Source organism: Trematomus bernacchii, unplaced genomic scaffold (genome assembly GCF_902827165.1).
Source record: "Trematomus bernacchii unplaced genomic scaffold, fTreBer1.1, whole genome shotgun sequence".
NCBI classification, from domain to species: domain Eukaryota; kingdom Metazoa; phylum Chordata; class Actinopteri; order Perciformes; family Nototheniidae; genus Trematomus; species Trematomus bernacchii.
In genome coordinates, this window is record NW_022987881.1 from 621,743 (window position 1) to 642,820 (window position 21,078).

General features: G+C 42.2%; 1 protein-coding gene across 1 annotated transcript in view; it reads right to left on the reverse strand.

Moving 5' to 3' along the window:
* The window catches only part of LOC117469696 (rho guanine nucleotide exchange factor 12-like), a 52,057-nt gene that overhangs the window by 22,874 nt on the left and 8,105 nt on the right, over positions 1-21,078 (reverse strand). The window contains exons 2-10 of the mRNA XM_034114160.1: positions 11,672-11,763; positions 9,874-9,972; positions 9,733-9,782; positions 9,442-9,499; positions 7,620-7,816; positions 4,297-4,374; positions 2,936-3,052; positions 1,799-1,915; positions 639-746 (exon numbers count right to left, since the gene is read on the reverse strand). Of these exons, the coding sequence (XP_033970051.1) occupies positions 639-746; positions 1,799-1,915; positions 2,936-3,052; positions 4,297-4,374; positions 7,620-7,816; positions 9,442-9,499; positions 9,733-9,782; positions 9,874-9,972; positions 11,672-11,763 (916 nt within the window). The remainder of the gene's footprint in view (positions 1-638; positions 747-1,798; positions 1,916-2,935; positions 3,053-4,296; positions 4,375-7,619; positions 7,817-9,441; positions 9,500-9,732; positions 9,783-9,873; positions 9,973-11,671; positions 11,764-21,078) is intronic.

The window sequence follows — 21,078 nt, forward strand, 5'->3', positions numbered from 1 at the left end:
AACGTATAATCATATTTGTGTAAAACATGCAAAACACAAACAATCTTAAAGTGTGTTTCTGAGCCTCATTCTTCCTACTTTAAGCATTAACTACACATTTTAGACATCTTTTGTACACTTCATTAGCTAGTAGTTGTCCGGCAGTGGCTCAGTCAGTAGGGGCTTGGACTGGGAGCCGTAGGGTCGCCGGTTCAAGTCCCCGACCAGACCTAAAATATGGAGTGTGGACTGCTACTTGGAGAGGTAGCAGTTCACCTCCTGCCCTGCCGTGGTGACCTTGAGCAAGGCACCGGACATCCTCCTCCCCCCCCCCCCACTCCCATTGCTCCCCGGGCGCTGTACAATAGCTGCCCACTGCTCCTAGTACTAGACTCCTGGTGCTAGGATGGGTTAAATGCAGAGAACACATGTCACTGTGTGCTCTGCATGTGAGACCATTACAGAGGGTATCTTCTATCTATCTTAACAATCAGCTGTTAGTGTTTATTTAAGTAATATTATTAAAATAACACAAGATAATAATTCAGGTGTCAAAGCAGCATGAAACGTAAAACCAAGGACAGGACAGGTAAGAGTTCACATTAGGACGATAAAAATGTAACAGTACAATAAAAACAACAACTTCTTTGTGTCATTACTGTGTCGGGAGCGTCCTCTGTTTCAGGAGACGGCCGGAAATCGAGGTCGTCCCGTCGGCTGATATCTGGGCTCTGACAGGGCGTCTGTATGAGGGGGCTGCTGTGCATCTAACACACACACACACACACACACACACACACACACACACACACACACACACACACACACACACACACACACACACACACACACACACACACACACACACACACACACACACACACACACACACACACACACACACACACACACACACACACACACACACACACACACACACACACACACACACACACACACACACACACACACACACACACACACACACAACACACACACACACACACACCACACACACACACACACACACACACACACACACACACACACACACACACACACACACACACACACACACACACACACAACTCTTAATTGATTGTTTAGTCTGCTGCTGAATGCTGGAAAAGTAAGGAGCATTTAAAATCTCTATTTATAGGAAAGAGCAGAGGAAGTTATTAAAAAGCAGTCTGTGTGGGCAGAGCTTCAGACTTCCTGTTGTTACATTAGACCATGTATACTCCTATAGTGTATTAATAAAGACGTTCCTCTTTCAACAGCAGCATCCAAACTAGTTAATGTCTTAAAAAACTGCATAAAACACAAACATCATACCGTGGGAAAGTTGAAAATGTACTTAAAGTATCAGGAATAAAAGTACTTTGGAAGCAAAATGGCTCTTTTCCAAATATACTGTATTTCATATCAGGTTAAGGGTTACATTTGTAGAACAGTACTGCATCATATCATATCATATAAGCATGTCAGGTGTTTTTATATATAAAATGGTAGCTAACAATTATGAGTGTGAAATGAATGTCGTGGAGTAAAGAGTATAATATTTGCATACATACATTGTGTATATACATATTTGTATACATTTTTTATATATATTTGTTTTTGTATACGGGATTATGGGAAACAGTATTTCCATCTCTCTGTACACACACACTGAAAAATTGACAATAAAGTTGACTTTGATACAAAATGTAGTGGACGATAAGTTCATATAGCATAAAATGGTGAAGTACATATAAAAAATAGTTCTTAAGTCCAATACTTGAGTAAATGTACTTCCTCCACTGGTGATTATACTCACCGAGTTGTTGTTGGTCGAGGGTCCGTCGGTGCTGTTTTCCCCCGGAGAAGAAGGGGTGTTTTGAGGTCCTGCGTCCCCCTCCTCACCCTCACCGTTCCTGGACCCTGCAGCTCCATCCTAAATAACACATGTGTAAAAGATCTAAGATTCAAAGACTTTACTGTCATTTGTAAAACATTTTGGCAATGAAAATCTGAAGTCCCAGGCTCCTCCTGCAGCGCAATACACAATATAATTTAGATATAAAACAAGAAATATAACTAAAATAGTGCAAGTCAAAATGCAGAAATAAGATCCTGTTCAGGTGAAGTCTGCAGACGTGACAGGTGGTTTAAGCTTCATTTATACATCCGTTGTCCAAAAAGAGGGGAATTTTCACAAGCAGGTATCAGAGCACGGATGAAGGAGGTTTAGTAAAAGGGTTAACATGCATTTTGTTTAAAGACCTGACAACATATATGCTGTAAAAATAATGTTATTTCTATTTCCACCGGGCATCAATCTGACTCAAATTGTGTGAGGATCAAAGACAGGATTCTGTCTGTTCTGAACCGGTCAACTTATAATTCTTCTTTGTACCTTGCTTTAGATAAATGTGTCAGTTAAAGGGGACCTATCATGCAAAATGCACTTGTGTACGTCTTTTCTACATGAATATGTGTCCCCGGTGTTCCAGGGAACTCACCAAGTGTCAGAAAACACAACCCTCTCTATTTTCCTCCATACCCAAATCTCTAAAAAAGGGGCTGCAACGGATCTGATAAAAACTGATCCAGATTTGAACACTGTCCTGACGTCAGGACGGTGGCGCTACGGCTATTGGGCCAACTCCACCAATCAGGAGGAGACAGCCACGGCCATTGCCGTTCAAAAGCGCTGGAGACGCTGTAGTACATATGCCAGGCCTGTAGGTGGTGCTGTTCTCACTGAATCAACCCTTGCTAAAACAGAGCTAAAAAATGTCAAATTGAGCAAAATGAGGCATGGCTAAAATGCATGATTTGTTTGGTATTTTGAAGAAAAACAAAGTATAAATATGCCTTATATAGGTATGGTCCTACACTATATTATTCAAATATAGCATGATAGGTCCACTTTAAATGAAATGTAAGGTAATATTAAAGTGTAGTTTCTAACCTGTGAAGCGGCTGCTCTGCTGAGCCTCTCCTGCAGCAGAGAGATGTGTTTCTGAACCTCCTGAACCTCCTTCAGGAGTTTAGGACCAGGGTTCCTGCTGTGCTCCTCCTCCTTCACCTGAAACACATCCCAAATACAGAGGTGGAAAGTAACTAAGTACATTTACTCAAGTACTGTACTTAAGAAGAATTTTGAGTATTTACATTGTCTACTTTGTACTTTTACTCCACTACATGTATTTAATACCTTCAGTTACTTTACAGATGTGGATGAATGATATGAAATATAATCAAGTGTTAAATCAGACTTTAGTTCCACCTGGAGTAAATCCACAAGCTACCCTGCAGTATACAAAGTCATTCAAACTAGCTGCACCTTTACCAGCTTTTGAGAACACTTTCATGATCAATCATTATAAAACATATCATATATATTATTCTGAAATGGACCAATCTGCACAATGACTACTTTTACTGTACTTTCACTATATTTTGATGAGAATACTTTTCTACTTTCACTTGAGGAACATTTTGAATGCAGGACTTTTACTGTAACAGAGTATTCCTACACTCTGGTACTTCTACTTTTACTCAAGTACAAGATCTGAGTACTTCTACTTCTACTCAAGTACAAGATCTGGGTACTTCTACTTTTACTCAAGTACAAGATCTGAGTACTTCTACTTCTACTCAAGTACAAGATCTGGGTACTTCTACTTTTACTCAAGTACAACATCTGAGTACTTCTACTTTTACTCAAGTACAAGATCTGAGTACTTCTACTTTTACTCAAGTACAAGATCTGAGTACTTCTACTTTTACTCAAGAACAACATCTGAGTACTTCTACTTTTACTCAAGAACAAGATCTGAGTACTTCTACTTTTACTCAAGTACAAGATCTGAGTACTTCTACTTTTACTCAAGAACAACATCTGAGTACTTCTACTTTTACTTAAGTACAACATCTGAGTACTTCTACTTTTACTCAAGAACAAGATCTGAGTACTTCTACTTTTACTCAAGTTCTCCTTTTACTCAAGAACAACATCTGAGTACTTCTACTTTTACTTAAGTACAAGATCTGGGTACTTCTACTTTTACTTAAGTACAAGATCTGAGTACTTCTCCTTTTACTCAAGAACAAGATCTGAGTACTTCTACTTTTACTCAAGTACAAGATCTGAGTACTTCTACTTTTACTCAAGTACAAGATCTGAGTACTTCTTCCACCTCTGCCCAAATACATCAAGAGTAAAGTGAACAGAAGGACATACTGTACAATGCAAACAAACAACATTGTAAATACTATGAAGTGTGTAGGATACTGTATATAATCCTTCCTATGAACTTGTGTCTCAACCTGCAGGTCTTGCTGCTCCTTGGTTAGCATCTTCTGAAGGAGGTCGACCCTCTCACTGTGCCTGGTTTTATTCTCACCCTAAAGGAGGAAATAATGAGAACATATGTTTAAAAATACATCATTACATCATCATTCTCCTGTAACACACACAGGAAAGGAGCTTGAGGTTCACACAGAGAAAAAGAGAAGTGATACTGATGAGACCAAAGTCAAAAGGGAAATGTGGAAATTCATCATACAGTAAATGATTCCAGCCGTCTAATTTAAGGACTAGAACTGCATGAGAAGAGATAAAGATAATCTCTACAGGGAACAATCTACGTGCATGTATTTCTGATTTGATGTCAGACACATTCAGTGTTACAAAAGGGAACACAAAACCTTGGTTGCTGATTGGCTAATGGTTACACAAGACAACACATCGTTATGACATCATCAAGTGGCCAAAATCTGATCAGCTCATTTTCAGACAGGTTTTTATAGAAATGGATCAAAAAGAGAGAGAATCTTTGTTCCTGAAACTTTCAGAGTCTCTTTACACAGAGGGGACACATGTTGATGAAGAAGAGACATGAAGAAGAGGGGACACATGTTGATGAAGAAGAGACATGAAGAAGAGGGGACACATGTTGATGAAGAAGAGACATGAAGAAGAGGGGACACATGTTGATGAAGAAGAGACATGAAGAAGAGGGGACACATGTTGATGAAGAAGAGACATGAAGAAGAGGGGACACATGTTGATGTAGAAGAGACATGAAGAAGAGGGGACACATGTTGATGAAGAAGAGACATGAAGAAGAGGGGACACATGTTGATGAAGAAGAGACATGAAGAAGAGGGGACACATGGTGATGAAGAAGAGACATGAAGAAGAGGGGACACATGTTGATGAAGAAGAGACATGAAGAAGAGGGGACACATGTTGATGTAGAAGAGACATGAAGAAGAGGGGACACATGGTGATGAAGAAGAGACATGAAGAAGAGGGGACACATGTTGATGTAGAAGAGACATGAAGAAGAGGGGACACATGTTGATGAAGAAGAGACATGAAGAAGAGGGGACACATGATGTAGAAGAGACATGAAGAAGAGGGGACACACGTTGATGTAGAAGAGACATGAAGAAGAGGGGACACATGTTGATGTAGAAGAGACATGAAGAAGAGGGGACACATGTTGATGTAGAAGAGACATGAAGAAGAGGGGACACATGTTGATGAAGAAGAGACATGGAGAAGAGGGGACACATGTTGATGAAGAAGAGACATGAAGAAGAGGGGACACATGTTGATGTAGAAGAGACATGAAGAAGAGGGGACACATGTTGATGAAGAAGAGACATGAAGAAGAGGGGACACATGTTGATGTAGAAGAGACATGAAGAAGAGGGGACACATGTTGATGAAGAAGAGACATGAAGAAGAGGGGACATGTTGATGTAGAAGAGACATGAAGAAGAGGGGACACATGTTGATGTAGAAGAGACATGAAGAAGAGGGGACACATGTTGATGTAGAAGAGACATGAAGAAGAGGGGACACATGTTGATGAAGAAGAGACATGAAGAAGAGGGGACATGTTGATGTAGAAGAGACATGAAGAAGAGGGGACACATGTTGATGTAGAAGAGACATGAAGAAGAGGGGACACATGTTGATGTAGAAGAGACATGAAGAAGAGGGGACACATGTTGATGAAGAAGAGACATGAAGAAGAGGGGACACATGTTGATGAAGAAGAGACATGAAGAAGAGGGGACACATGTTGATGAAGAAGAGACATGAAGAAGAGGGGACCATGTTGATGAAGAAGAGACATGAAGAAGAGGGGACACATGTTGATGTAGAAGAGACATGAAGAAGAGGGGACACATGTTGATGAAGAAGAGACATGAAGAAGAGGGGACACATGTTGATGTAGAAGAGACATGAAGAAGAGGGGACACATGTTGATGTAGAAGAGACATGAAGAAGAGGGGACACATGTTGATGAAGAAGAGACATGAAGAAGAGGGGACACATGTTGATGTAGAAGAGACATGAAGAAGAGGGGACACATGTTGATGTAGAAGAGACATGAAGAAGAGGGGACACATGTTGATGTAGAAGAGACATGAAGAAGAGGGGACACATGTTGATGTAGAAGAGACATGAAGAAGAGGGGACACATGTTGATGAAGAAGAGACATGAAGAAGAGGGGACACATGTTGATGTAGAAGAGACATGAAGAAGAGGGGACACATGGTGATGAAGAAGAGACATGAAGAAGAGGGGACACATGTTGATGAAGAAGAGACATGGAGAAGAGGGGACACATGATGTAGAAGAGACATGAAGAAGAGGGGACACATGTTGATGTAGAAGAGACATGAAGAAGAGGGGACACATGTTGATGTAGAAGAGACATGAAGAAGAGGGGACACATGTTGATGTAGAAGAGACATGAAGAAGAGGGGACACATGTTGATGAAGAAGAGACATGAAGAAGAGGGGACACATGTTGATGAAGAAGAGACATGAAGAAGAGGGGACACATGTTGATGAAGAAGAGACATGAAGAAGAGGGGACACATGTTGATGTAGAAGAGACATGAAGAAGAGGGGACACATGTTGATGAAGAAGAGACATGAAGAAGAGGGGACACATGTTGATGAAGAAGAGACATGAAGAAGAGGGGACACATGTTGATGAAGAAGAGACATGAAGAAGAGGGGACACATGTTGATGAAGAAGAGACATAAATTAGAGGGGACACATGTTGATGTAGAAGAGACATGAAGAAGAGGGGACACATGTTGATGTAGAAGAGACATGAAGAAGAGGGGACACATGTTGATGAAGAAGAGACATGAAGAAGAGGGGACACATGATGTAGAAGAGACATGAAGAAGAGGGGACACATGTTGATGAAGAAGAGACATGAAGAAGAGGGGACACATGTTGATGAAGAAGAGACATGAAGAAGAGGGGACACATGTTGATGAAGAAGAGACATGAAGAAGAGGGGACACATGTTGATGAAGAAGAGACATGAAGAAGAGGGGACACATGTTGATGTAGAAGAGACATGAAGAAGAGGGGACACATGTTGATGTAGAAGAGACATGAAGAAGAGGGGACACATGTTGATGTAGAAGAGACATGAAGAAGAGGGGACACATGTTGATGTAGAAGAGACATGAAGAAGAGGGGACACATGTTGATGTAGAAGAGACATGAAGAAGAGGGGACACATGTTGATGTAGAAGAGACATGAAGAAGAGCATAATAGGGGACCTTTAATAAAGAAATATCACACATTGTTATTTCCTCCTTACCCCGTCAGTGATGGAGGTTTTCTCCTCCTGGACGCTATCCAGCGGTGCAGGAGTTTGGGGGTCTGAGAGAGGGGGGGGTGGGCTGACCTCTGCTGACCCCCCCCTCTCTTCCTCTGCTCCCCCCCCCCTCTCGTCCTCCGGGAGGTTAGGGACCCCCGGGGGCCTCCCCAGCACCGTGAGGGCCACATAGGATCCCGCTGCCAGAGAGGAGTCAAGAGAGAGGAATGTAGGAGGAGGAAACACGCTGAGTCATGCAACACCTCAGAACACACGGGAGGGTTTGGTCCTCGTGTGAAGAGTGCAGGGTTTTTACTGAGTTTATTGTCGATAGAAAGTCCATTAAAGAACCAAATCCTCCACTGGGGAGTTAGTGTACACAGAGAGGACTATATTTAGACTTTATAACCTGGGCAATTACTCAACTGTGCAATACTCGTACCACTGACGTACTATGTGCATTTTTTACATAACTTATGTTCATTAATTTTACTCTAAATTGGAGAAAATGTCTAGAAACATATTTCCCCTGCAGGATAAATACATATTTCTGATTGATTCTGATTACCGTATAACACTGGAAATGTTGAGGAATAACGTTTTTAGCATTAATATTATTTTTAATATTAACTAGTATATATATACTAGGGACTATATATGGGACTCCCAGCAGCTTCTACTGAAGCCTTCAGAGGAAATCGCCAGAACGCCGACACCTCCTCATCTCCACCGCTCCCATGTTATTTTTCTGTTGCCATAAGTTAGTCTCTCTCCGTTGGTGCGCGGGGCTAATGCTAAAGTTCTCTGAACTAAGTTCTCTTTTTGGTGTGAACGCAAAATTCCAGGCACTATCGGAACTTAATGGAAAAAGTACGGGTAAAAGTACTCCGGTGTGAAAGCGCCTTATGAAGTGTTTTGCTCAAAATACCAAACAGATCACCCATTCTAGCCATGCCTCATATCCCTCTATTTCACTTCCTGTTTCTAAAGTGCTGATTTGGGGTATAAAGCTTTAAAAAAGGAGGGGTCTGAGCTCATGCGGGACCCGGCAGCTACTGTCTAAACTAAATGCTGCCGTGATGAAACACCATATCATGGATTATCAAGGATTGTCTCTGAAACAGTATGGAGCTCAAAGGCTTTCTCTCTTGCCGGTTATACCACAAGGTGAGTTCCTTTTTATTTCCTGCTTCTTCACACACATGCTCTCCAGTACAGGTTAGCTCTGAGTGTTAGCGATGCTAATGTAAACACCGACCATATTACGTCCAAAACAGTCGGGCATTGTTTCTGATAGCAACGTTTCTGATAGGGCCGTGGGTCCACATTTCAGATATTACGTCATATCGGACGCAAATCTGGATCAACTCCGTTGTTCCCCCGTTTTTAGAGATTTGGGTACGGAGGAAAAGAGAGAGGGTTTTATTTTCTGACGCTGCGTGAGTTCCCCGACACACCGGGGACACATTTATGTATAAAAGACATCAGAAAGTACATTCCTGTATGAACAGCTGTTTTGGGCAGGACATGTAATTCAGACAGGAAATCTCATCGTTATTTTTGTTATTTTCATTGTTTTTATGCGGTCAGATGTTCCTCTATTCTCAGAGACAGAAATACTTTATTTATCCCTCGGGGTAAAAAGGATTTCGTAAGAGTTGGTCCATTTTAGAATAGACTAAAATAAAATAGTCACAATGTTTTGGATATTTTATCAAGAAAATCAACTGCTTTTTGAGCATTTTTTGGTAAGATTATACTTCTCATGACCCATACACACACATGTAATGTAGAAGAGATGATTAAGTGATACATGCAGACTTACATTTGATCAGCTTCACAACCTCTATGTGGTTTGAATGAGTGACTAAGGTCCCGTTAACCTGTCAGGAACAAGAAGCATCGAGAAAGAATTAAGACTTTGGCATATATTGCTTTAAGGAAAAGGTGTTTTTTTAAATATATTTTTATCAGAACAATACCATGACATGTCCCAAACAACAATGTGTAAGTTAATCTTTCAATAACTTCTCCTTTAATTAACTTCCAGATTAAGAAATATTCAGTTTCTGATCCAGGAAGTAAGAAGGAACTAAATATTTATAAACCAAAAAACCTTAATGATCCTGTCTCCTGTCTGAACACCGGCTCGCATTGCAGCTCCATCTGTAACAGAAAGAAAGATTAAGAAACGTGGCTTCTGCAAGTGTGTGTGTGTGTGTGTGTGTGTGTGTGTGTGTGTGTGTGTGTGTCTTACCTTCTTTAACCAGCTGCACAAACACAGGGTTGTCTCCGCTTACAGTCAACCCGAAGCCATTCTCATCTCTCTGGATTATCACACACCGCTGCACAAGACCTGTCATTTTTACACACACACACACACACACACACACACACACACACACACACACACACACACACACACACACACACACACACACACACACACACACACACACACACACACACACACACACACACACACACACACACACACACACACACACACACACACACACACACACACACACACACACACACACACACACACACACACACACACACACACACACACACACACACACACACACACACACACACACACACACACACACACACACACACACACACACACACACACACACACACACACACACACACACACACACACACACACACACACACACACACACACACACACACAATGCAACTTAACTGTACGATGTTTATTTGTGGGAAAAGTCTTACACACAGGATGTGATCGAGAAGCAGGAAATGTTTTAAATAGAAGCTGCATTTTGTAAAAGAAACTTCAATAATGTAACATTTTGCAAGCTGTTTTGATCTGGACACCAATATCTATCTGTAAACAATTGTTAAAATATCCTAAAACACAGCAATACAAAGGGAACATATTGTAAAATATAGTTTGAAAGAGGCATTTAGAAGCTGCAGTGGATCCAGACACACTTTCATATCTATCAACTCACCCTGTGTTTGTATTGACAGTTGAATTCACCACATGCACAGCTAATGGTTCCCCGTTTAGTCTCCCCTTGTGAAAACCAGTGCCTTAATCTGTGAATGCACTCATGTTCCTACACTAACTTCTCCAAAATCTGCAGAAACAATCTGTCAGATAAAGAAACCTCCCTCATCAGAGGAAGTTTAGTGACTCAGAGGTTTTCTGTCCCTCTTCAAAGACTTATCTCTCGGAGCAGAGAGGATAATTGGTCGTCTTCTGGCCTCCGGGGTGAGCGAAAGGTCAGGAAGGATTAATGTCAGAAACCCAGAAACCCAGGAAACAACCTTTAATACGTGTTGCTGCCTGTGGTCGAGACCTCGGGAGGTTCATACTTCAAGTTTGGAGCAAATGAACGGAGAGAAGACTAACTCTGGACAGCAGACTGTATCTAAAAGTACAGAAGAAAACTAACCATGTTGTTTATGTTGGAGTTACCTCACTGAACTCACATATAACATTTTCTACTCAATCAAACGATTCCTTATCCAAATGAATGTACGACACATTAAGAAAGCAGTGGCGATATAAGTTGTTTAACTGTTAAGAAAAAATGAATTAACTTGAAGTTTCAGCTTAACTGAAATCTTGGTTCAATGTCCCGTCATGTGAAGTTTGTTTTTGTCAAATTTGGGATTAGAAAGCTGTTTTAAAATACAAATAATGAAATGTTAAACCATTTACAAGTACAGTTAAATCGTCACACTGGATCCACAAAGTGCCTCACAGCAAATGACTGTAGTGTGTGTGTGTGTGTGTGTGTGTGTGTGTGTGTGTGTGTGTCCTAGCATTACTATCCTTGTGGGGACCTAAATCTGTTTACACAGTCACGTGTGGGGACTCGCCTCCCTTATGGGGACATAATGGAGGTCATTGTGAGGGGAATCATTCATTTTAGGGTGTGTGTGTGTGTGTGTGTGTGTGTGTGTGTGTGTGTGGGTGTGTGTGTGTGTGTGTGTGTGTGTGTGTGTGTGTGTGTGCGTGTGTGTGTGCGTGTGTGTGTGCGTGCGTGCGTGCGTGTGTGTGTGTGTACCTGTGGGGTCAAACTCATGTTTGAGGGACACAGAGGATTTCTCATTCTTGGGTTTCTTGTCTGTGGGCTCCTTGTTGAGAATGCTGGGGGTCCTAGAGGCAGCAAAGTAAAAAAACAACAAATCTGTTCATGTTTCATGTTGCATTTTTCGTATTAGAATATACTTCACGCTTAAACCGCGCCATGGTGGAAATGCCCTTAGTGAGCCGAGTGTTTATGTTTTATTCCTACAGAATACATGCTGAAAGGATAAGATGTGTTTCGTCAGTATAGTACTATTTTATAAAACATTCTCTGTTGTTTAAGTGTCTGATACTTGATTACCACAAATACCAAATACGTAAAAATGACAAGTAATGAGATCACATATAAGATATAGTCAGACACTGTGTTATTTCAAATTACATTACATGACATGTCACTTGTTAGACGCTTTTATCCAAAGCGACTTACATACTCAATACTGTAGACAATCCCCACAGGAGCAATTTGGGGTGAAGTGTCTCAGGGACACAACGACATGCTGACTGCAGTGGGGTTTGAACCTGTGCTCCCCTGTTCCCAACACCAACGCACTAGTCCACTGTGACACACGCCTCACCTCAAAATCAAGCCTAATGAATCATTAGTTCAAACTGTCTTTACTCACTTGAATTGCTCCTCAGAATGTAATGTTCCTCTGTGGTTTTCTATGCACAGGGTTCATACACTTTTTCACCAATGATTTGCAATGACTTCTCCAGGACCTTTACCTAATTTTCCATGACTAAAAAATTACTCTTTCTCAGCGGTACCACTGAAAATGGTTTATTTTAACATGGAACAGGAAAATAAGGTCTGCATATGAAACATGTTGTGCCTATTTAAAACAAATCAAATAGGCTTTCTAGCTTCTACACGCTAAAGCAACTAAAATCTCACCAGCAAAATACCTCACCAGTTAAATGTCATTTTACGTTTCATTACTATACGATACAGTATTTATTATCATTATAGTTTTACTATTTCGGCGATTAGCTAAAATATAAATTATATTTGATGCAACTTTAGTTACATTTCCATGACTTTTCCAAAACTTCGGGAAAAATATTGTTTTCCATAACTTTTCCAGGGCCTGGAATTTGCATTTTGAATTTCCATGACTTTTCCAGGCTTTTAATTACCGTAAGAACCCTGTATGCAACACATGTTTGTATTGTAATGCCACTCGTATTGTATTCATTTGTGTACTGTGTACTGACATTGACTGTTTTGAAAGGTGCCCTCAAATGAAATGTATTATTGGTATTGTATCTGTGCCTCTCTCACACTGTTAATGTTCTTTTTTTTAGACAAGGTTAACCCTGGTGTCAAGAGGGAAGATCTGCACGGTTCTCTACAGCCCGTGTTCAGCAGAACAGGTGGTGCAGCTGCTGGTCTGGCACCCCCACTATAACTTTGTCCAGGGTAGTTGTACTGTCACCAAAATCACACTGGTGTTTGCTGACCCCCTCTAGTTTGTGCACACAAAAGCATTTTACTCTGGGCTCAGCAGGTGAGAAACTAAAGAGGGGCTTCCTCATGTGGCAGACCAGGTGTTGGTGCTGCCGGATCTGGCACCCCCCCTGTAACTATGTCCAGGATAGTCACACTGTCACCAACATCCCATCAGTGTTGGTTGTTTCCATCTCATCTGAGAAGGTTTTCCATCTCCGGCAGAGCAGACTTTCTATCCTGAGGATAATTAAGACTTTGTATTCGCATGCTGACCAAGTCCTTCCTCTGGTTCTGTGGTACTATCTGAATACAATTACCCTTTTCTCCTGGCAATGAGAAGTCCCTGCTTTTATAAGTTCCAGTGTTTTAAAGTCTTTCAACTGTGCATGAACACAACATAAAGAAGAGTATATGTACCCTAACCCAAATTGTCCAAATGTGTGGTATCTTCTCCATTGATTACAATAGGTTTGTGAAAGCTCATTACAACACTAAGACCAATAATACATTTGTATTGTTCTTAATATAATCATTAATTATGGATGTACTGATTATTTTTTTGTTTTTTTATTCTTTGCCTTTCCAAAGTATTATATCATTATTTAGAGAACACGAAAATAAGGTAATGTAAAGTATTTATTTCACCTTTATTCAGAAGTACTTAAAAACATGTGTCAGCCTGTTGCCAGTACAAAAAAAAGAACTGCCCTGAAAGAAATAACAGTATCAACCAGAAAGCTAATTGTTGTTTTTCATGACCGACTGTCTTAGTTCTTTGGGATAACAGGACAAATAATCAGTACATGCATAATTCATTATTATGCAAAAATACCAATGTCAACAATGATGAACACTAATATTAAGAACAATACACATTTATTAAGCTTATTTACTGTTTTTCATGTTATTGTGGTGTCAGGAACAAACACAACAGACCTAATTCCTCGGTGGAAACACATCTTTATTTGTGTGTTTGCCGAAGAACAATTGATAAAGAAATTCCTTCACGATGTCGACTTTATACTGGCTGAGATTTCATCTTCAAAATAAAATAAATAATACAATTTGACAAAGTTTCAATCTGTGCCAATGTAGGAATGCATGTTAACCCTTATGTTGTGTTGGGGTCTCCCGTGACCCGTTACAAGTTAAAATTATATAATAACTACGCTCTAGTTTTTTGTATGGGAACAAGGCTTCATGATATTGATTACAATAGGTTTGTAAAATCTCATTACAATACGAAGACCAATAATACATTTGTATTGTTCTTAATAAGCAAAGTATTTATTTCACCTTTATTCAGAAGTACTTAAAAACATGTGTCAGCCTACATCATTAGTTGCCAGTACAAAAACTGCCCTGTAAGAAATAACAGTATCAACCAGAAAGCTAATTGTTGTTTTTCATGACCGACTGTCTTAGTTCTTTGGGATAACAGGACAAATAATCAGTACATGCATAATTCATTATTATGCAAAAATACCAATGTCAACAATGATGAACCCTAATATTAAGAACAATACACACGTATTATTGGTCTTAGTATTGTAATGAGCTTTTACAAACCTATTGTAATCAATGGAGAAGATACCACACATTTGGACAATTTGGGTTAGGGTACATATACTCTTCTTTATGTTGTGTTCATGCACAGTTGAAAGACTTTAAAACACTGGAACTTATAAAAGCAGGGACTTCTCATTGCCAGGAGAAAAGGGTAATTGTATTCAGATAGTACCACAGAACCAGAGGAAGGACTTGGTCAGCATGCCCATTTTCGTATTTTGTACATATTTCTTTTACTTTTGCCGTTTTACTTTTAACATGGTTCGCAACATGCTAGCCGACCGCACCTACTCTGCCATACAATATAGCAGAGAGGAACTTCTCCAATTGCGAAACTTCGTGGACAATATTAACCCTCCGACAGACAATGGAGATTCACCATGGCTACCTGTTGCTGTTCTACCTGAGAGACGCAAGAAGAAGACAAAGCGAGGATGCCGGGCCGGGTTGCTGGTCAGACTGAGAAAACGTGAGAATCGGCCCCCTCTTCCGAGTATTCTTCTGGCTAATGTTCAATCCATTGAAAATAAGCTAGATGAACTCAGAAGCCGGATTGCTTTTCAACGGGACATTAAGAACTGTAACGTGTTAATTCTCACTGAGACTTGGCTCAACCCCGCTATCCCGGACTCCGCTATTGTCCCTGACGGATTCTCTATTTTTCGTCAGGACCGGACTGCAAACTCGGGGAAAAGTAAGGGAGGCGGTGTGTGTGTAATGACTAACAACAACTGGTGCTCAGATGTGAAGATTATTTCATCGGACTGTTCCGCACAGCTAGAGCACCTCATGATCTCATGTCGGGCCTTCCATCTGCCGAGGGAATTCACATCTGTTGTGATAACAGCAGTGTATATCCCGCCGCAGCCACTCGCCGACAACAACACGGCACTCGATCAGCTGTTTGGGTTTATTGATAAAACCGAGACTTCACGGCCAGATGCGGCGTTCGTTGTGGCCGGAGATTTCAACACCGCCAACATGAAGAAGGTTTTGCCAAAATATTACCAACACATCAACTTCCCGACGCGCGGGGGAAACATACTGGACCATGTTTATTCCCCTTTCCGGAATGGATATAAGGCTCTCCCTCGCCCTCCCTTCGGCAAATCAGACCATATCTCACTACTGTTGTTGCCTGCTTACAAGCAGAAACTTAAAAGGGACAGACCGATAACAAGGACAGTACAACGATGGAGCGAGGAGTCAGATTCAGCACTGCAGGATTGCTTTGCATCTACGGATTGGAGTGTGTTTGAGGACAATAACATCAACACACACACGGACACTGTCATCTGCTACATTGGGAAATGCATCGATGACGTGGTACCGAAGGTTTCTGTACGGACATTCCCAAATCAAAAGCCCTGGGTAAACGGTGAGGTGCGCGGCAAACTGAAAGCGCGCACTCTCGCGCACACAGCGGGAGATTTGGAGGAGTACAGGAAGTCTAGGTATGATCTCCGGAGAGCAATAAAAAATGCAAAGAGACAGTACAAAGAGAAGGTGGAATCTGACTTCAAAGGCTGTAACACTAGGAATATGTGGGCGGGACTAAGGACAATGACTGACTACAAAGGAGCAGCGGGGGGTGCTGCGGGAGTGTCTGCGTGCGCATCTCTCCCAGATGAGCTAAATAGTTTTTTTGCACGCTTTGAGAGCAGCCAGGCTGTGGAGGTACAGAGGGACCAGGAGCTACACTGCCCTTTTGTTTTAAATAGGGCAGATGTGTGTAAATCCTTTAAAAGGGTTAACCCACACAAGGCTCCTGGACCTGATGGCATCCCTGGCCGTGTTCTCAGGGTGTGTGCAGTTCAGCTGGCAGAGGTGTTCACAGACATCTTCAACAGGTCCCTGCTGCAGTCTGTAGTCCCCACATGTCTTAAACACTCCACCATCATTCCTGTCCCCAAAAAGACAATCATCACCTGCCCCAACGACTACCGCCCAGTAGCACTCACCTCCATCATAATGAAGTGCTTTGAGCGGTTAGTCAAATTATTCATCACCTCCTCCCTCCCTGAATCTCTGGACCCCCTGCAGTTTGCCTACAGAGCAAACAGGTCCACAGACGACGCCATAGCCCTCACCCTCCACACTGCCCTCTCACACCTGGACCCGAAGAACAGGAACACATATGTGAGAATGCTGTTCATTGACTACAGTTCAGCATTCAACACCATTGTGCCCTCCAAGCTGGCCATCAAGCTCAGAGACCTCGGGCTCAACAGCGCCCTCTGCGACTGGATCCTGAACTTCCTGACGGGCAGACCCCAGGCAGTGCGGGTGGGAAACATCACATCCTCCACCCTGATTCTTAACACCGGTGCCCCTCAAGGCTGCGTGCTCAGCCCTCTCCTCTACTCCCTGTTCACCCACGACTGCGTGGCCACACACAGCTCCAACACCATCGTGAAGTTTGCTGATGACACGACCGTCATCGGCCAGATCACAGACGATGACGAGACGGCGTACAGAGAGGAGGTCGAAAACCTGACATCTTGGTGCCAGGAGAACAACCTCCATCTCAACATCAGCAAAACAAAGGAGCTGATTGTGGATTACAGGAAGCAGCAGGGAGAGGGACACGCCCCCATCGCCATCAATGGGACTACGGTGGAGAGAGTCAAAAGCTTCAGGTTCCTTGGGGTCCACATCACTGAGGACCTGACATGGTCTCTTCACACCACCACCATCACCAAGAAAGCTCGACAGCGGCTCTTCTTCCTCCGCAGGCTGAGGAGGTTCAAAATGGATTCCAGGATACTCTGCAACTTCTACAGGTGCACGATAGAGAGTATCCTCACTGGCAGCATGACGGCCTGGTACGGCAGCTGCACCGACCTCGATCGTAAGGCTTTACAGAGGGTGGTGAAAACTGCACAGCACATCACCAGGACGGAGCTGCCATCCATGGAGGACCTTTACTCCCAGCGGCTCAGGAAGAAATCACTACGGATTATCAAAGACCCCCATCACCCCAGCCACAAACTGTTCTTTCTGTTGCCGTCTGGCAGACGTTACCGCAGCATCCGGGCAAGGACAAGAAGATTCGGAGACAGTTTCTTCCCGCGGGCAGTGAGACTGTTAAACAATTGAACTGTTGAAACAACATCAAACATTCAACTGCTACTCAGTAGTATGTATCTAATACCTAATATATATATATCATTCCAATAACTTGTATATAGACTCATACTGCACTATTCCACATCATAACTTTATTTCATTTTTATAACTATTATTATTTTTGTATTGCTCTTGCTCTTATTGTTATTATGTTATGTTATTATGTTGCATTGTTGGAGAAGCCTGTGACATAAGATTTTCAACTGCATAATTACTCTGTAGCTATGTCAGATTGACAATAAAGAACCTTGAACCTTGAACCTTGAACCTTCGAATACAAAGTCTTAATTATCCTCAGGATAGAAAGTCTGCTCTGCCGGAGATGGAAAACCTTCTCAGATGAGATGGAAACAACCAACACTGATGGGATGTTGGTGACAGTGTGACTATCGTGGACAAAGTTACAGTGGGGGTGCCAGATCCGGCAGCACCAACACCTGGTCTGCCACATGTGGAAGCCCCTCTTTAGTTTCTCACCTGCTGAGCCCAGAGTAAAATGCTTTTGTGTGCACAAACTAGAGGGGGTCAGCAAACACCAGTGTGATTTTGGTGACAGTACGACTACCCTGTACTTTACATGCACCACGACATCAAGTCAAATTCCTCGTACGCGTCAACTGGTAATAAACCTGTTTCTGATTCCGATCATTTCAGCGAATGCAATCATGGACGAGCTTGTTGAATGAAATCATGGCTCTTATTTAGGATTATTTTGGTGGAAACATGGCTAGAAGAAGGACCTGAATGAAGCACTTAAACATTTTGGTTTCACATATTTTAGGTACATTTCACCTAGAATCTTGCATTACGTGAATGAGAGCCGAGAATACTTATTTAAAGGAGGAAAGAAAACGTTTGCTGATGTCCAATTTTGCAATAAATGACACTAAGAAGAGCTGCATTGGTACTTGTTTAATATGCCTCTCCCTCAAGGGACTGCTGTATATTAATAGCCGATTAACCTCCTCCTCTTCCTCTTCTTCCTCTTCTTCCTCCTCTTCCTCCTCCTCCTCCTCCTCGCTCCACTAGAGGAGGTTTTGTTTGTCCTCCTCCTCCTCCCTGGGACAATGGGGGCTCTTTAACAATGGCCCCCACGTCAGAGCCCCCTCACTAAACTGTGGCTTTGTGGGACAGATTCCCGGAAACGGAGACTCGGCTTCTTGGCTCCACTCCAGTTTCCTGATTGTGGGAAAAAGAAAAGGAGGAGGGGGAGGAGGAGGAGGAGGAGGAGGGGGAGGAGGCGACGGGGGCGACTTTGAGAGGAGACAGACGACGAGGGCCGAGGAACATTCAATTTCACTCCAAACTTGTGAGAATAAGAAGTTTAAATGAACCTCATGGTGAAAAGAAAATGGTCAAATTGAAATATCTGGATCAGCGTTTCCGCCAGGGGGGCGTCTTGGGGGCGTCTTGGGGGCGTCTTGCCGTCATTTGAAAATGAGTTGTTATAGCTTGAAATGACGAAAAGGAAAAAGGACATCCCTCTGTTGGAGGGGCAAAGGAGTCTGGTGGGATTCTTTTCGCCGCCAGCAAAACTTGTTCCTGTGACGGAAAGTGTACTGCCGGCGAGCCTTGACGGGGGGTGCTAGTGGAGCACACGCGTGAACTGCGAGCGCCGGAGCCTCGCAGCGGCGAAACTGAGGCTCCGTGGTAAACTGTGGTAACATGAAGAGCCGTTTGGGAGCCGGCTCTTCTTAGTGAGCCGAGCCAAATGATCCATCACTATTACGTAAAGAGATAGTATCTATAACTTAAGGGACGGCTCAATTCAAAATTCAAGTCACGTGACACGACGTGACGTCATATTAATAATACAAAATGTAATAATTAGTACAAAGACAGATGCAGACTGAAAAACCTCCAGCTAAACTGCAACTTGGCCATTCGAATCAAATTTAAAAATAATATTTAAACATATTTAGGACTTGAAATGAGTTGTTTATTAGAAGCTAATGTACTTGCAGGATTCCTGTGCTCAAGTCGTTTTAGGTAAAAGTGTAAGCTAAATAAAATATGTATAAGAATGTGTTAGACCAGTGGTTTTCAAACTGTGGGGCGCGACCCGAGGTACTGCAGGGGGGGGCGCGGGAAGAAATTGTAAACAAACACTGCTCGAAAATAAATCTACAAAATGGAGAAGTTTTGAACCCAGCCGTCAGTTAAAAGAAAAGTGGATGAGCCTACGATGAGCCTCACAGCAACAAAGCCCTAATCAAGAAAGTATGATGATGAGTCATACATCTCCCTTGGCTTCACATCTAACGTGGTAGGTGGGGTGGAACGACCAGAGTGTGTCCTCTGTTTCAAAACCTTAGCAGCAGAGAGCATGAAACACACAAAGTCATTGATAGGCTATCTGTGGAATAGGAATGGTATAGTGATGTGATCGTTTGCAACCTGCAGTAGAAATAGTAGTTGTTAAGCCCGAGAGCCCCCGGTAGAGGGGGGCTGCAGGTTTTTTTTTCACGAAACTGTGTCTCAGGGCTTCTTAATATTTAAAAACCTATTAATGTGTCATACCAGATTAACGGGAAAAAACTCAGCCAACTGACAATACGAACCATTTTTACCAAAACAAAACACAAGTCTCATGAGAAGCGTCTAAATGACCCCTGAGCGAAAAAATGCTAACGCACTTAGCACAGAACTCAAGGTAAAAATACACTTATTACTTATCGTAACTGCACATACAAGATATCCGATTAAAACTGAGATTCCACAGATTATACAGGTATTAGTATCATCACTGAGCGATCAGAACTCGCGACAGGGGAAGCAAACACAGACATCACAACACGTAGCTTTACGGAGCATTCACGGGAGATCGTCTCACCTTAGCTGTTGTTCCGATCAAAAGTCGTGTTCAATGGCATTAAAACGAGAAAAACGCTGCTGAAGGTTAATCCAATGTGTCTGTCACTTATTTTTTTTTCGGAGGTTTTAAATTAGCTGCTAATGGTAGCCACCAGAGTGTATCGCAGCTTCCGGTTCCGGGGCATTCTGGCTGCGCAGCACTCATTCACCAATGGGTAATTTTTAGATGGAGTTTAGGAACTTCCCCTCGATTCTATTGGTTCTAGCGGTTAAAAAGAGATGTCAATCATCAAAATCGACCAAGGGAAGCCAGAGATATGGAAAATGCACCCAAATGACCCCAGAAGTGGGTTTTTTTTTTCTAAATCTCTCTAAAAAGGTCAAATGTCACTTGTTTTGCATCAATCTTGATACAGGGT